At 50.7% G+C, this 14519-nt stretch overlaps 1 protein-coding gene across 1 annotated transcript in view; it reads right to left on the minus strand.

Annotated features, from left to right (window-relative positions):
- RXRG (retinoid X receptor gamma) overlaps positions 1-14161 on the minus strand; it is a 43643-nt gene extending 29482 nt beyond the window's left edge. The window contains exon 1 of the mRNA XM_027613416.2: positions 13809-14161. Coding sequence (XP_027469217.1) covers positions 13809-13857 — 49 coding nt within the window. The 5' untranslated portion in view covers positions 13858-14161. The remainder of the gene's footprint in view (positions 1-13808) is intronic.
- Between the last annotated feature and the right edge of the window lie 358 nt (positions 14162-14519).

The raw sequence follows: 14519 nt of genomic DNA on the forward strand, positions 1-14519 counted from the left end.
GGGCAGTGACGGCACCTCCAGCATTCTACCCAGGGAGTTTCCACCTATCAGGGACAATTGTCTTATATAAACAGATAAATCCCAATCACCTGCTCTAAGTAGCACAACTGAGGATGAACCACATTCTGTGGGTCCACAGAGGAGTGCCCAGGGGGTCAAATGAGCAGCTCAGACCCTTATCACGTGTCCTGAATAGCATTAGGCAAATTCCATACTTCAACTCATTTCATCCTGACAGTAAGCCTGTGAGGATCACTTTAGCTTTTTACAGATGAGAAAACCTATGCTCAGCTTCACCCCCATGCTGCTCCCTGTTCTGGGATGATTTGCTCTCCCCTCCATTTCTAGCAAGTTCCTATTCATCCTTCAAGGTCTAACTCAAGGAAGTTGAGTTCTTCTTCCAGGAAGCCTTCCCTGGTGTTCCTGGTCTGGTTTGATGCCCTTTTCCATTTTCTAACACAGTAAAGCCTGTGCTTTACTCATATCTTAGCACTTATTATACTGTGTCGCCATATTTATTTATTTCCCTGTCTTTTCCATTAAACTGGGAGAGGGAGACAAGTGTCCAGTTTTGCTTCCCCACCCCCAGCAGGGTCCCTGGTCCTGCCCGGGTGTTCAGTGACAGAGCTTAGATTCCAACTGTCAACGTGAAGCCCACATTCTCCCCTGTGTGTGCTGTCAAGGACAGTGAGGATGATTTGGAGAGCCATCACTTCACAAAGTACAAGATGACTCAATTATGAAGGGATCTCAAGCTGAAAGTTTATCTGAAGGAGAGAGAAAAGGGCAGCTTCCAAGAACTTGAGCCAGAAAAACCAAAAATCTTCCCAGATGGCCACTGATTGGAAAGAACAATTTTAGACTCTTCTGAGGCCCTGGAAGGCTGTGACATTTAAAGAGGCCAATGTATATCTTGAGCCTGTTCCTAAGATAACATGTGACAGGTGAGCTGGGAGCCAGCCCGCCCTGATGGGCGAGGAGCTGTGCTCTCCCTGCTGGGATGGCCCCACAGCCCGGGCAACTGAAGGAAATCGCTATGCCCTTCCGGTTTCAGCTTTCCAGAGACAAACCAAAGGACCCCACTACACTCCTTTTTATTCTGCTTTACATGGATCTCAGAGAGCCCCTGTCTCTCCCTTCTGTACCCCGACAGCAGGCCCAGAGCGTGGGACAGACACGGACGAGAAGTCACTTCGCACATTCATCAACCCCAGAGTTCCCACGGTATGGAGCCTGTAACACAGTGATAAGGGACATTTTAGGTGGTACTTTAAGTGGCAAACTCTTTAAAAATATATATTAATAGTTCTATAATTATTTTTACTGTTTCCTTCTATTTATAGCAAGTGACTGGGCTTCTATTTTTGCATAAGATTACCTTTCTAAAAATAGCTATTTAAGTTTTCAAAAAGAGAGTAGGGGGGCCTGGGTGGCTCAGTCGGTTGAGCATCTGACTCTTGGTTTCAGCTCGGGTCATGATCTCCGGGTCATGAGATGGAGCCCTGCACTGAGCTCCATGCTCAGGGAACTCTGCGTGAGGTTCTCTTTCTCCCTCTCCTTCTGCCCTTCCCTCTGCTCACACTCTCACTCTCTCTCTCTCTCTCTCTCTCTAAATAAATCTTAAAAAAAAAAGAGTAAAGTGACCTAGGACAAAGTCTAAGTACAAGGATACTCCATGTGCAGAACACATGGGAATATCGTGTAAAGGGATGGTGTGTAGGAGAAACACTGACCTGCACAAAAACATAGGAACACGGGCTTTGGGGAACTCACAAGTTGTTCCAAGAATAAAATCAGATGATGTGAGGGTGACTGAAGTGAAAAGTATACTGTTTTTATTGATAATAATAATAACAATGAGGAGGGCAATCAGAATATGCCTTGGCTGCTCAGTGAGGAGCATGATATGGCTGAGACAGACTGAAACAGAGTTAAAGCTTGGTTTGCAGTGGCCTTAAAATACGGTTTACTTCTGCTGAGTCAGTGATCCAGAAGAGGGGGGCTACTTTAAAACCATATTTATAAAAATAATAATAAAATTCAAAAGGATAGACATAACTTACAGGATTGCAGGTCGGTCCTGTGCCTCGCCCACGACCCAGTGGTTCTTAGACATGAACGCTTTGCTTTTAGAAAAGGCGGGAAGCTGTGCCCTAAGGACAGACGTGTTTCTCCATGGGAAATTAACCCGTCCTGGACACCTGAGCCGAGCTGTCCACGGCGCTTCCATCGGCCTCCCTCCCTCTCTCCTCTTTTTCTCAAGCCACATGGGAACCACAGCCAGGACCAAAAGCCACCACATGTTTTCCAGAAACCTGGCTTCTAGCCCAGATCCAAAGTCAAGGTCTCCTCTGATGCTTCCTTCTCTCTTGCCCCTTCGGACCCTTCCTCCCAGCCCCCGCACCCCAGCAGCCTGGCTCTCTCCCTGACCCTACACCCTCCTAATCCTCTTTAGCCACCTGGAGCCAGCCTGTGCCCACTGCCGGACGCCTGCGAAATGCACAAGCCCTCTACTCCGTGGAGTTGATGCTCTTTGCTCAGGCAATGATTTGTTTAAATAAAAACTAACTCATCTGATGGGAAAGGGCTAGCGGGCTTTCTCAGGAGCTTCTTCGATTCTCTTCTGGCAACATACTTAAGGAAAGTCATATTTCTGGGCCTCCATCTGCCCAGGGGTCTCCAAGACCCCTCCCACTGCTGCTTCATGGACACGGTGTAGGATACAGCCCAGGGGCATCTCGAAGAAGCAGTGCAGGTCACAGCCATCTGGCATGGTCTGAGTCTGGACCACTTTCCGAGGGGGCCCCATCTCCGGCAACTGGAACGTGGTAGACCTTCGGGCTCTTTGGGATTCCAAACTGCAGTATGCGATGCTGAGCGTCACCAGCAATCAAAGCTATTCGGGAATCTGCAGGGTGCATACACTATCATGGTTCCTAAAGTCTGCGTGTGCCTCGTGGCGCTGGGGCAGCCCAGCAGAATACAAGACGCTGAAGCCACAAAGTCTTAGGTTGGATTCGAGGCTCTGCCTCCTTCTAGTCACATAAACTTGAGCAAGGAACTTGACCCCTCTGAACTGCAGTTCCGCACCCAAAGTGGAGACACACACCCTTACAGTGGACTGCTGATGGAGCACCTGAGAGTAGGGGCCCCGAGGTAGCAACTGCACTAAATGACTATCCTGTAAACATTGTGAGGGAGGGACTGTGTCTGGCTTGAATGCCATTGTAGAAGATCATGGACATCAAGGGCTGAGCCCAAGCCAGGCCATTAGTAAATGATCTATTAAGGACAGTCATTGCCATACGCTGGTACGGGCATCCCAGTTGTTGATAATATTGAGTTTTCTGAATCGGCTAGTAAATAGCCACTGCTCTGAGCCCGGAGCTCCCCTCCGTCATCCCAGCCACTCCACCCTTCCCCTAGGATCACCCAGATCTCCCCATAATCCAGCCTGGCACAAAGAGGTCCTCCACGTGACTTCCAGTCTGACCGTCTGCTGTCCTACTGGTTGTCACATACTTTTAATTTCTATCCCTTGCTATTAACCATTCCCATTATGGTACTCAGCACTGAGCCTGGAACGTAGCAGATGCTCAAAAGATACTTGACAACAGGATGGGAGCAGTGATGGGATCATTTTTTGTTAATTAATGTGTATAACTGTAGACAGTTCATCGGTAGAAATTACTTGCATCAGAAATCTCTGTCCCTGGTTTACCAAAACAAAAATCTCTGAGTAACGAATTACGCGCGCGCGTGTGCGTGCGTGCGTGCGTGTGTGTGTGTGTGTGTGTGTGTGTGTGTGTGTGTAGGGGGCCTTGCTGAGAAAGAGAAGCCCGGGTACTCAGAACTACAGAATTCTTACCAAAGTGAGGAAGTTGCCTAGCAACCTCCTCCTCAGCCAATGAAAGGAAAATGTCAAGCATGAGTCTTCCTGACTGGCCAGACAAGGGAGCCAACGGCTTGGTGTTTCCACCCCTTTGCAGCTGCGCCAGGGTGTTTGCTGGCCCACTAACACGCCTCTCCTGCACGGAGTGGAAACTTGTAAGGAATCTTGATACTGGCTAATACCCACCCCCAGGGAAGGGGACAGAGGTAAAGATGTGCTATTTCTGAGAGTCAGGACTCTCCATCTGAAGGCAAGGGAGCATCGCACAGCCCAGTCTCATTCGACTCTCTCCCACTGGGGCACAATCACACGCCCAAGCCTGTCTCCTTGTCTCCAGTGGGGGGACTTGGTGCATGAGCCCCAGAATCATAGAGTAGTCAGACACCTGGCTTGTTCTTCCTTTAAAAAAAAAAAAAAAAAAGATTTATTTATTATTTGAGAGAGAGAGAGACAGAGAGCATGGGGGAGGGGCAGAAGCAAAGGGAGAGACTCTCCAGCCGACTCCCCACTGAGCATGGAGCCCTATCTCAGGACCCTGAGATCATGACCTGAGCTGAAATCAAGAGTCGGTCACTTAACCAACTGAGCCACCCAGGCGCCCCCTGGCTTGTTCTTCCTAGTCTAAGGGAAACTTACTCACACATCCTTTCCCCTCTCCCCTGGCTCAGAACACACAAGGCAGGCTGCAGAGCAAGGCAGACAGAGGCCTGCCACAGGAAGGCACTTGAACTGACACTTTAATCGTCACCTCCCTTGATGACTAACAACAACAACAAAAGATAACATTCATTGAGAAATTGCCATGAGCCAGACATGGCTCTCAACACTTTACATATATTGACACACTTCATACCTACAAGCCCCATTAAGGTTGGTATACTTACCTCTGCTGTACAAATGCAAAAGCTGGGAGACGGAGAAATTAAATACATTGCCCAAGGGAACATGACTAGAAAATTACACAAGTGGCATCTGAATGGAGGGAGGAAAGCAGCAGATCTGGGTTTTAGCCCCAGCCCCACCATGAGCTTCACTGCTCTGGGACTTCCCCCCACAGCTGCACAGGGCGGCTCTCCTTGCCTTCCCCAATCCAACTAGATGCCTCCCTCTGGACTTTGACCCTGGCACTGTCTTAGTTTTTGGTGTTTTTCTAAAGATTTCATTCTTTTTAAGGAATCTCTACACCCAGCGTAGGGCTTGAACTCACAACCCGGAGATCAGAAGTCGCATGCTCTAGGGACTGAGCCAGCCAGATGCCCCCGACCCTGGCACTTTCTGACCAGGACACTCCCCATCCTGACTCCGGCCCCTCCCAGTTCCCAGCTGGCCTAGGGTCCATTCCCTGGAGTCCCAGCTCTGCCTGACTTTTCCCTCTCCCTTCTCCGGTAGAAGGGGCACTCGGATGCCAGGGGTTTGCTAGTCCGCATTTCTTCTATTTGAGTCACGATCAGCATGTTCGAAAGCACCTGCACAGAAGCCTCGGAACTTCACGGCCGCCCTGACATGGACAGGAGGGTATTTCACAGGCACAGAGCTCTACAGTTTAGCAGGTGAGAGGTGCCGAACTCCCAGGCAGTGAGGAGCAGAAGCAGAAGCCACATCTTCTCCACTCTCAAAGCGGTTTTCTGGCTTTCTCAATGGGGAAAATAAAGGAACGGGACAGAAGTGGAGAGTGTGTGGGAGAAGGGGCTCAGCGGCCACAGCCCCTCAGCACCAAGGGAAGACGCAAAGATCAGCAGCTGACCGGCTGCACGCAGCTGGCCAGCCTTTCAGAGCCTCACAGGGCCGCTCCGGCTTCCTGCAGGCCCCCGAAGAAGGGCTCAGGGCTCTTCGGGGTGGGGGATGGGGTTGCTTCTCCCGGTGCTTGGGGGAGGGGGAGAGCTCAGTGGCATCCCTTCTTCCTTCCCCCTGCCCGACCCTCCCTGCTCCCATCCCCCCAGCCCCTTCCATCCCACCTCCCCTAAAACCTGCAATGATGGAGGTAGTGAAAAGCAGGCAAAGATTGATAATCAGCCTCATTATTACCAGCATTATATATAATTATAGCAAAACCTTACTCATTTCGATCAATTGAGAGAAAAAATCAGTCTAAATTCGTGACAAGTTGGCAGATTACTTTTAAATTACAATTTTATTACTTCTAAGTAACACACGTGAAGAGTTTGTGTTTCGAGTACCACAAGCTAATGGTTAAGCGGAGATTTTATAAAAATCTGCTTTAAAAGAGTCTTTTGTAATTAACACCCCGTTAATATGCTAATGATGCTCCTACCAGGCTTTTTAAATTGCTTCGAAACAGATGTAACTTAAAATAGGGCAACACTTCTATGATCTTATTTGCTCGACAAACGTTTTTTTTTTGTTTTTGGGGGGGGTTTATTTTGGTCATTTTTTTCTTTTTGGTGAAGGAGCAAATACAAACTAGTTCATACCATGACCAATTTAATCACCTTTCCAAATCAGTTAGGTCATAAATTAATAAGGCCATTTGCTTGGGGTTAGAAACCATACTTTCAAGACTTGAGGAATTACCTAATTTTAGAGAAAAGAAAATAATCCCAGAGAGTTTGCACAACTTGCTGAAGGCTACACGGTCAGGACAAAAACACTGGGTCTTCTGGCTCCCGGATTCAAGGTCATTCCACCCTCTACATACTGTCTCACGCTGACAAAACTCTTCGTAACGATACGCTATTTATTTCTATGTTTTTATTTCATATATTTATTTCGTATATCATATATATGCTATTTATTTCTATGTGTTTATTGGTTCAGTCAGTCAAAAAATATTTGTTGAGTGCCTTATTGTGCCAGACCCCAGGCTAGGCACTCGGGAGAGAGCAGTCCCTCCTGGGGGTCAGCGCCTAGTTCATAGAAGCTTCAAACTGACACAGAGTGGTCAGTAGGGCAGAAATTATCCCCATTAGATCGATTTAGAAAAACAGGTTCAGAATGATAAAGTGACATTTTTCAGTACTTGCTGTGAACGATTATAGACCTAGAATCTGAGTTGAGTCTAGCACAATTTCTGGTAACCTTTCTGCATGTAATTAATGACATCTTGCTTGCTTTCCTACCCAGGACCAAATTATCAACCTTGACGGTACAGGTGGATGTTATGCTGTGTCTAAGTCGTAAGAGGTATGCCAGGGTCCTGGAGCAGGGGCTCGCTAACAAGGAACACTGTCTGTCCCTTTAAACCAGCTCCATATACTGGCAGACCATGTACCCATCGGTCCACCAAGACAACACTGATGAGTGTTTCAGGCATTGGCTGGGGGTGCTCCCACCTCACCCCTTGTTCCCCAAGTCCTTGAACATCCATCTTGTCCACATCCAGCTCTTGAACCCATGACCTCAATCCCGTTTTCTGTCTCTCTGGACTTCTTGTTCAGATATGCTCGCCCTGACCTCTAAATATGGACAGTCTTCTAAAGACTGCAATCATCCTAAAATACAGTGAACAACATCCCTCATGCAATGTTATCCTTGGGTAATGCACACAGGATCATTTGTTCTCAGCTTCTAAACACTTAGATTCCTGGGACCCATTTACTTGACCTTAGGCCCAAGAAACATTTCCAGAAATAATTCATCTCCAAATGTCAGGCAGATGCAGACTGCAGAGCTCGTAACTAGTTCATCACTCCTTCAGGACAGGGGATGGGTCCTAGTTTTCAGGGTCCTGCACAACCCTTGCACGAGCCAGATATTTAGCCAATGTGTGCTGAACAACCGATCTGGCATTCCCAGAAGAGTCTAGAATATTCTCTCCCTGCTGATGATCGCTACTCTTTGCTCTGCTCCCCTCATTGCTGGGGCTGAGAAATCACAGGTACCATGAGCCCCCAACTGTCCAAGAGACTGCTCCCCCATGACACTAGTGACCAGCAAAGGAGAGGAAGGAGATGCTGAGGCACAGACATGAAAACCAGGCCAACCAGCCTAGAAGGAACATCCCAACATATGTGTTAAGCACTTTCTTGGCCGCTCCTCTGACTTCTTGTAAACGCTTTCTGAATTAAAGATCACAGGCTTTTCCATTTTTTTAAGTTCAGATGTTGGATTCTGAAATCCCATCAGGAGTTTGAGCTTGATTTCAAACCTAGACATTTCCTGTCTCCCTCCCCCCCTCTCAATCACAGTGTTTAATAAAGGCAGCAGCGGGCTCCAGGTTGTTCAGTGACTCATCAAAGTCACTGGCCCTGGGCCCCAGGGTCTCCTGAAAATTGGAGGGGTTGGAGGTCCCAGGTCCCAGCTCTCGTTCTGCCAGATCTCAGGAGTGCCTGCCCTAGAATGATTTGTTTAAAACAGAACTTCCTGGAACAGGCGCAGAATCCATGTCTCATTTTGCTTTGTCAGCATCTCCTGGTGAGCCGCCCTCTGATGCTTTAAGAACAGGCACACCTCCCCTAAGAAAAGTCTACGCACAAAATTCTAGCTGAATTTAGAACTATAGTCTCCAAATTTTCTGAAATGGGAAGGGGGATCTTTTACTGTGTGTTTACAATTGCCCAGGCTTTATTTTATGAAATCCCGACACCGTAGAAGGTTAACACTGACCCTGTGTGGTGAGTAGTATTGAGTTATTTTACCAAAGGGTCGGGGGAGCACTCTCTGAAGTCTCTCCTGCCACCCCAGGTGGCCCCCAGGGGGCGGGGTCTGGGGAACCAGGTCTGAAGACCACAGCAGCTGCAGGTCCTGGGCAAGCCACACCTGCTTCCCCAAGTGTCCTCCCCTGTAACTAAGGGGTCACCCCCATGACCCGCAGTCCCCTCAGTCTAGCTCTGAAGACTCAGCTCTGTGGCAGGGAAGCCAGGGAAGAGGCTGTCAGAGCCAGGGATGGGCACCACTGCAAACTGGAGAACACTCAGAAACTTCTCCAGAACCACCCCCTAGGGGTCTGCAAACATACAGGGACACGGAACATCCCTATGCCTTAGTGTGTACTACTTTAGTTACAGCTATTCTCACCCCACAACAGGATTCGGATTGGAGCAGTTGCAACAGGAGACCCTAGAGCCAGCCAAGACTCAAAGGTTTACTCTCTGGTTCTTCAGAGAGAAAGTTTGCCGATTCCCACCCTAGAGTGTAAAATCGGGCTCCGTGTATTAGAATAAAGTGGGGTCCATCTGGAGAATTTTGTTTTCTCAGTACCTTCGAGTGCCCTGCCCCCCACCCCCAGTCATTTTCTTCATTTGCTGCAATTACACACGTCCAAAAAATGCATTATGATCCCTAAGAAAGTTGTGACGAGCACAGAGATTATGTTAGTTGTTGTTCTTACACATAATTCACCCACTTGTGGCAGATCTGGGACTCCATCTCCCTGCAACCACCCCCTCTCCACCTTACGCCCCCACCCTCCCCACCCCGCCCCGGCAAGCAGCTGGTGCAGCATGGGTCTTGAACACAGCAGCCCTGGCACCTGCCTGCATTTGGATCCTGGGTCAGCTGGGTGATCTTGAGCAGGTTACTAAACCTCCCGGTGGCTCTACATTTCCATCCGTAAAATGGGGATGGTGATAATAATAGTGCCTTCCCTCCAGGGGCCCTTGAGAATATTAAATAAGACGGTGCTTGCAATGCCCATGGAAGAGGATCTGGCACACAGTAGGTGCCCAATACACATTAGCTACTATTTGCACTCTTTTGCGACAATCGCTGAGCTCGGACCTGGATCTCGATCCCATGAGAGCCACCCAAACCCAGGCATCCTAGAAAGCAAACTTTTACATTTCCTGGGCCTCTGAGTCTTCCCCTTTCAAATAAGAGAAAATCGCAGCTTCCTCTGGGAGCCCCTGGCATTCCAGCCACCCAACTCTGGTGGAAAGTTCTCTGCAGACACAGAAGTAACATCATGAGGGGAAGGAAGAGGTGGAGAATTTAGATTCGTCTTTGCACAATTTCTTCCCCCAGTCCTAGTCAGCTCTCTGTCTCCTGGTAAGATTGTAAATGTTTCAGAAAATAGTTTACACTAAATATGTTCCTTCCAAAATCTCATAAACAGTTCCTCCTTCCTACATAAACCCTAACCACTTACGTCCATGGTAGGTCCCAATTAACCACCCACACATTTGTGAGCGGAAAAATATGTTCTGGTGCACGCATCCGTGTACACACACACACACACACACACACACACACACGCCCTCCTATTGCCCCCCGTACATACACACATGTGTATGGCCACACGTGCCTCCAACCCAACCCCTCCTCTCTGGCTACTCTGTGGCTACCCTTAGTTGAAAAGCAGAGTGTTCCACACAAATGTCAGGGTCAGCTGGGCAGGACTCTTGCAGATCAGCAGGCCTCCAGGAGCAGCACCAATTAGTGCCCAGAGTCCCTTGCTCCTGAGTGACTGCAAGGCTCTCCTGTGTTTTATTCCTCAAAGGCCAGGCCAAGTGTCTGCAGCCACCGGGCAGAGCCGAGGCGGGAGTAGGGCTCCTCACCCCAGCAAGGGGTGTGCTGCTTCCCACGGCTTCCCGTCCCCATCCCGAAGCAAGTGTGTGGCCCTCAGTGTCCCGAGCGGCAGCTCAGCCGAGCGGGGATTCTGGAGCCCGACTGCCTGCGTTCAAATCCTGGCCAGTGCCACTTTCGAGCCACGAGACCTTCAGCACGTTACTTCGCTGTGCGGTGCCTCAGCTTCCCCCTCTCCAAAAGGAGCAGGATCATCATGGTGCTTCCTCGGAGGGCTGTCATGAGCCCATAGTGTCAAGTGCTCACAAGGGGAGCGGGCCCGGCAGACGTGTGGCCGCGCGCTTGTGAACTGATCCCCTGCTCTCGGCTCACACCCTGAGGATTACCGCACAATTGCATGGGGGAATTACAGGCTTTGTTTTGCCATCTTCTTAGAAGCAGCAACTGTCTCCTCCAGGCCAACAAATCTCTTACTGAGCAGCTGGCCAAGCCAGGACTTGGCAGAGAAGGAGAGAAGGGTTCTCTGCTCATCACACGGCAGGGCTGGGCGCTGGGAGATGGGGCACCTCTGCGAGACCATGGCAACCCAGGTAGTCACCACCCCTTGGCCAATCTAACCCGTCCCTCGTTCACCGATGGGACGAAGATCTCACATCTGGGAAGCACAGCCCCAGACACAATCCCCAGGGGTCATTTCCCAAGGGTGACTTGGTGTCCCTAGAGACCCTCATAGGGAATCACAGGAGCTCCCTGCGGTTCCACTTGCTGCTGTATAAAAAGGCAGGGGGGCGTGCACCAAATCACTGCATGCATGTGGTTCCACTCTCTGTACCAAGGCTGCAGGTGACAGCCACTCCAGTCCTCAGGTTTTCCCTGTGCCTGCGGGAGGGGGGGTGGGGGGGGTCCTCCCTCCCTGCCAAGTTCTCAGACAGACCTCCCTGCACTGGGGGAGGTGGGGGTGAGGGCCGTGTCCTCTGGCTCGGTGTTTTAGCAGCCTCTTAACTGGCACACGCAAACAAAATGGAAAACATCAACAGAACTAAACAAAATAATTGTTCTCCTCCCTCGGGAACAAGGAGAAGTCGCATCAGAGGAAGACATTTAAACAACCTGAGGGCCCTTTTCCCTCCCGCTCCCCATGTTACATCAATGTATTTTCTTCTATGGCTGCACTGGTGTGTTTCCTTGTATCCGAAACCGAATTACACCAACTACCAGAGCCCCCACAATTGTGAGACTCGAAACCAGCAAAGTATGTGCGTCTTCGAGTATTTCATTTTATTTCCCCAGATTCCTATTTCATTATTCCCCAGTAATGTTTGATTTTTAAATTAATCTGCATGTTAATGCTTGAGCAAAATGGAGGGGATGAAAATATTAACTTTTATTAAGTACCAAATACATGGACAACACTAAAGTAGCTGCTTTTTCAAATTTAATTCTCAAAACAATACTCTGAGGATGGGATTATCAGCTCCATTTTAGAGATGAAGGCACTGAGGCTCAGAGAGTTTCAGTATCTTGCCTAAGGTCACACAGCCAGTATGTGAACCCAACTCAGTTCTCTTGCTCTTTCTCGCTCTCTTTCCTGCTCGTTTCACTAGATCAGACTGAAGGAGTACTATTGTAAGTTTGAGTCAGGGGCTTTTCCGGAAGGTCTCTCCCAATCAGACCCCACATAGCCTTAGACTGGTCCCTGCCTTGTTGAGGCTTTTGTTTCCACTCATAAAATGAGAGGTCTAAGGTGCTCTTGGAGGTCCCTGAGGAGACTAACATTCCAAGATTCCAGCAGGCAATCCCCGTTGAATTTGGGGCTAGACCTTCTTTATCCAAACTTTCTCTTAGCTCTCTCCCTGGATCTTTCCATCTTTACCCAGTTATTCACTCCCACTAGCTCAGAGGGTCTCCATGGCATTCATGAAGCCATGACCTCCCAGACCTTGGGGTTCCCGAGGATCTGAAGGACAAGCACATCCCTCAGACCTCAGACAGCTGAATTCAGAGGGAAAAGGAAAAAGTGTCTCAGCTGTGAATGGAACCAAGATGGGAGCCGAGAAGGCTTTTCACACCCAGGACCCAACTATAAATGAGATCAGATGTCCCGGTCAGAGCCTTGGCCACCACTCGCACTGGGTCATATCATGAGACTGGCCCCAATGACTTCAACATCCCTTCTTCCTGGACGGCATCCATGGCCCCCCACCTCTTGTGTCCCAGCAACAACCTCTTCCTGCATCCCAAAGAGCACACAGCATAAAATATTACAATGTGTCTGTGTGATAAGCCTACTCTGTCCAAGTGGCAGAGACCGTGTCTCATTCACATCTGTCTTCCCAGAACCTAACACCACGCTTGGCTCACAGAAACTCCCCAAGGCACCCTGAATGAATGAGCAAGCCCCCTGGCCCAATGCCTCCCCAGCAGGGACCAAATCCACCTTGCAATGTCCCTCCACGCCTCACAGAGGGTTTTGCCCTGCAAAGGAGGCAAGCTCTACCCGCCAAGCCCTCGGATGAATTGCCTATCTGTCCACACAGGAGGTCGGGAGAGCAGGGACTTTTCAGTTCTCAAGACCCAACAAGAATTTCTGCTTTGTCCTGTCTGCCAGCATCCGCAGGGCAAAAGCTCCTCTTTGGCTCCCAAGAATGCAAGCTACAGGCCACCAGCTGACAAGTGAGAGGCCAGTTGGTCAGCTGTTGGTTCCATTTATTCAAAGCTGGACGGCTTCTGCCACTGAATCAAGGGAGCCTCCGGTCGCCTGGAAGGCAGCCCCTGAGAAGTGGCGACTCGGACCTTCAGCCTGCAGGTCCTGGGAGCACAGACTCCCACCCCCAGACCCGACCCTCCACCCTCGGAGTGTAACTGCAGGCGGAGACCCTAGCGATGGAAAGCAGCAGGGAGGGGGCGCGGGGCTATTAGCAAATCAAAAGGGAAGACAACAGAGGAAGGAAAACACGGTGGCAAATTCAAGTGCTCCGTTTTCTTTTTTAAAAAAATCCAATTATACGGAGATCTGCTTTTAAATAAAACAAGCATGCCCTTGTTCCCGAGTATCGCAGGGACTCTTAATAGCCAGGCAAAACCTTTTTCATCACATTTTTCTCATTACAAGTTGGATAATAGGTACACCCTAGTGATTGCCTTTGACCCTTCCACTTTGCACACGCACACAAACACACTGGGTTCTAACAATGCTCTTGTTCTGTCTGGGTCTCACATATATTCTCAGGCAGGTGGGTTGGAAGGCTCTTGGAATATTTGCATGCCCTCTCTTCTGCTCACTCATGCTGCTATGCACGGAGCCTCACCTCCGACCATGCCCTCTCCCCCCGCTCCCCTGCACTCACAGACACACTCACGCGGAAACACACTACGAACGCGTACAAACATACATGCCCTCCTCCCAGTTCACTAGCATACGGCTGTCCACGTTTCCCGATTCCCCTCTGGCCCGTCCAGACAGGTCCCCCCGGGGCAGCCCGAGCGCAGGACTCACCGCCAAAGCCTGTGGGAAACTTCATGAAGTGAGAATAATTCCCATACATGTTGACTCTTCAGTTCATGTTCCTCTCCCGAGCGTCTTCCGAAGAGCGCGGCCTCCCGGGCTCCCGCGCGCAGCCGGGCTGCCTTCAACTTGGGCTAACAGGAGTGGTCATCGCTTCCTCGCAGCCCGGGCAGCTCGGGCTGGGCCAGCCCTCCGGGATTAGTCTGGAATCTAGCCCTCGCTCGGAGCGGCCACATAGCGCGTCCGGGCGGCGGGCGGCGCAGCAGCTGGTGCCTGTCAGTAATCACGCACAGCGCCGCCGCCGCCACCGCCGCGTCCCGCCGCCGCCGCCGCCGCCGCCGCCACCGCCCCACCGCCCCACCGCGCGCGGGCGCCTCGTGCTGCTTTGCTTCCCTCGGGGCTGGGCGGCCGCGGGCGCTCCGCCGGTTCCGCGCCTCCCCGGGGCGCTGCGGGCGGCGGGGCCCAGCGTCCCGGAAGCCCAGACCACGGCGTGACCGCCCCCCGTAGGCCAGGAGCCAGGGAGGGAGGGAGGGAGGGAGGGAGGCGGGTGGCAGGGGCCGGGAGACTCTGGAGGGGCCTCCTTCTTGACTTGCACCCACAGACATCGATGGGGGCTTTAGTAAGAGGCATTTTCCCACTCGGGCTCCTGTCCGTCCAATGCCCTGGGTGTTTGATCTGTGCCGGGGGGTAGGGGTGAGGGCC

The sequence above is a fragment of the Zalophus californianus genome, chromosome 10 (genome assembly GCF_009762305.2).
Source record: "Zalophus californianus isolate mZalCal1 chromosome 10, mZalCal1.pri.v2, whole genome shotgun sequence".
Taxonomy (NCBI): Eukaryota; Metazoa; Chordata; class Mammalia; order Carnivora; family Otariidae; genus Zalophus; species Zalophus californianus.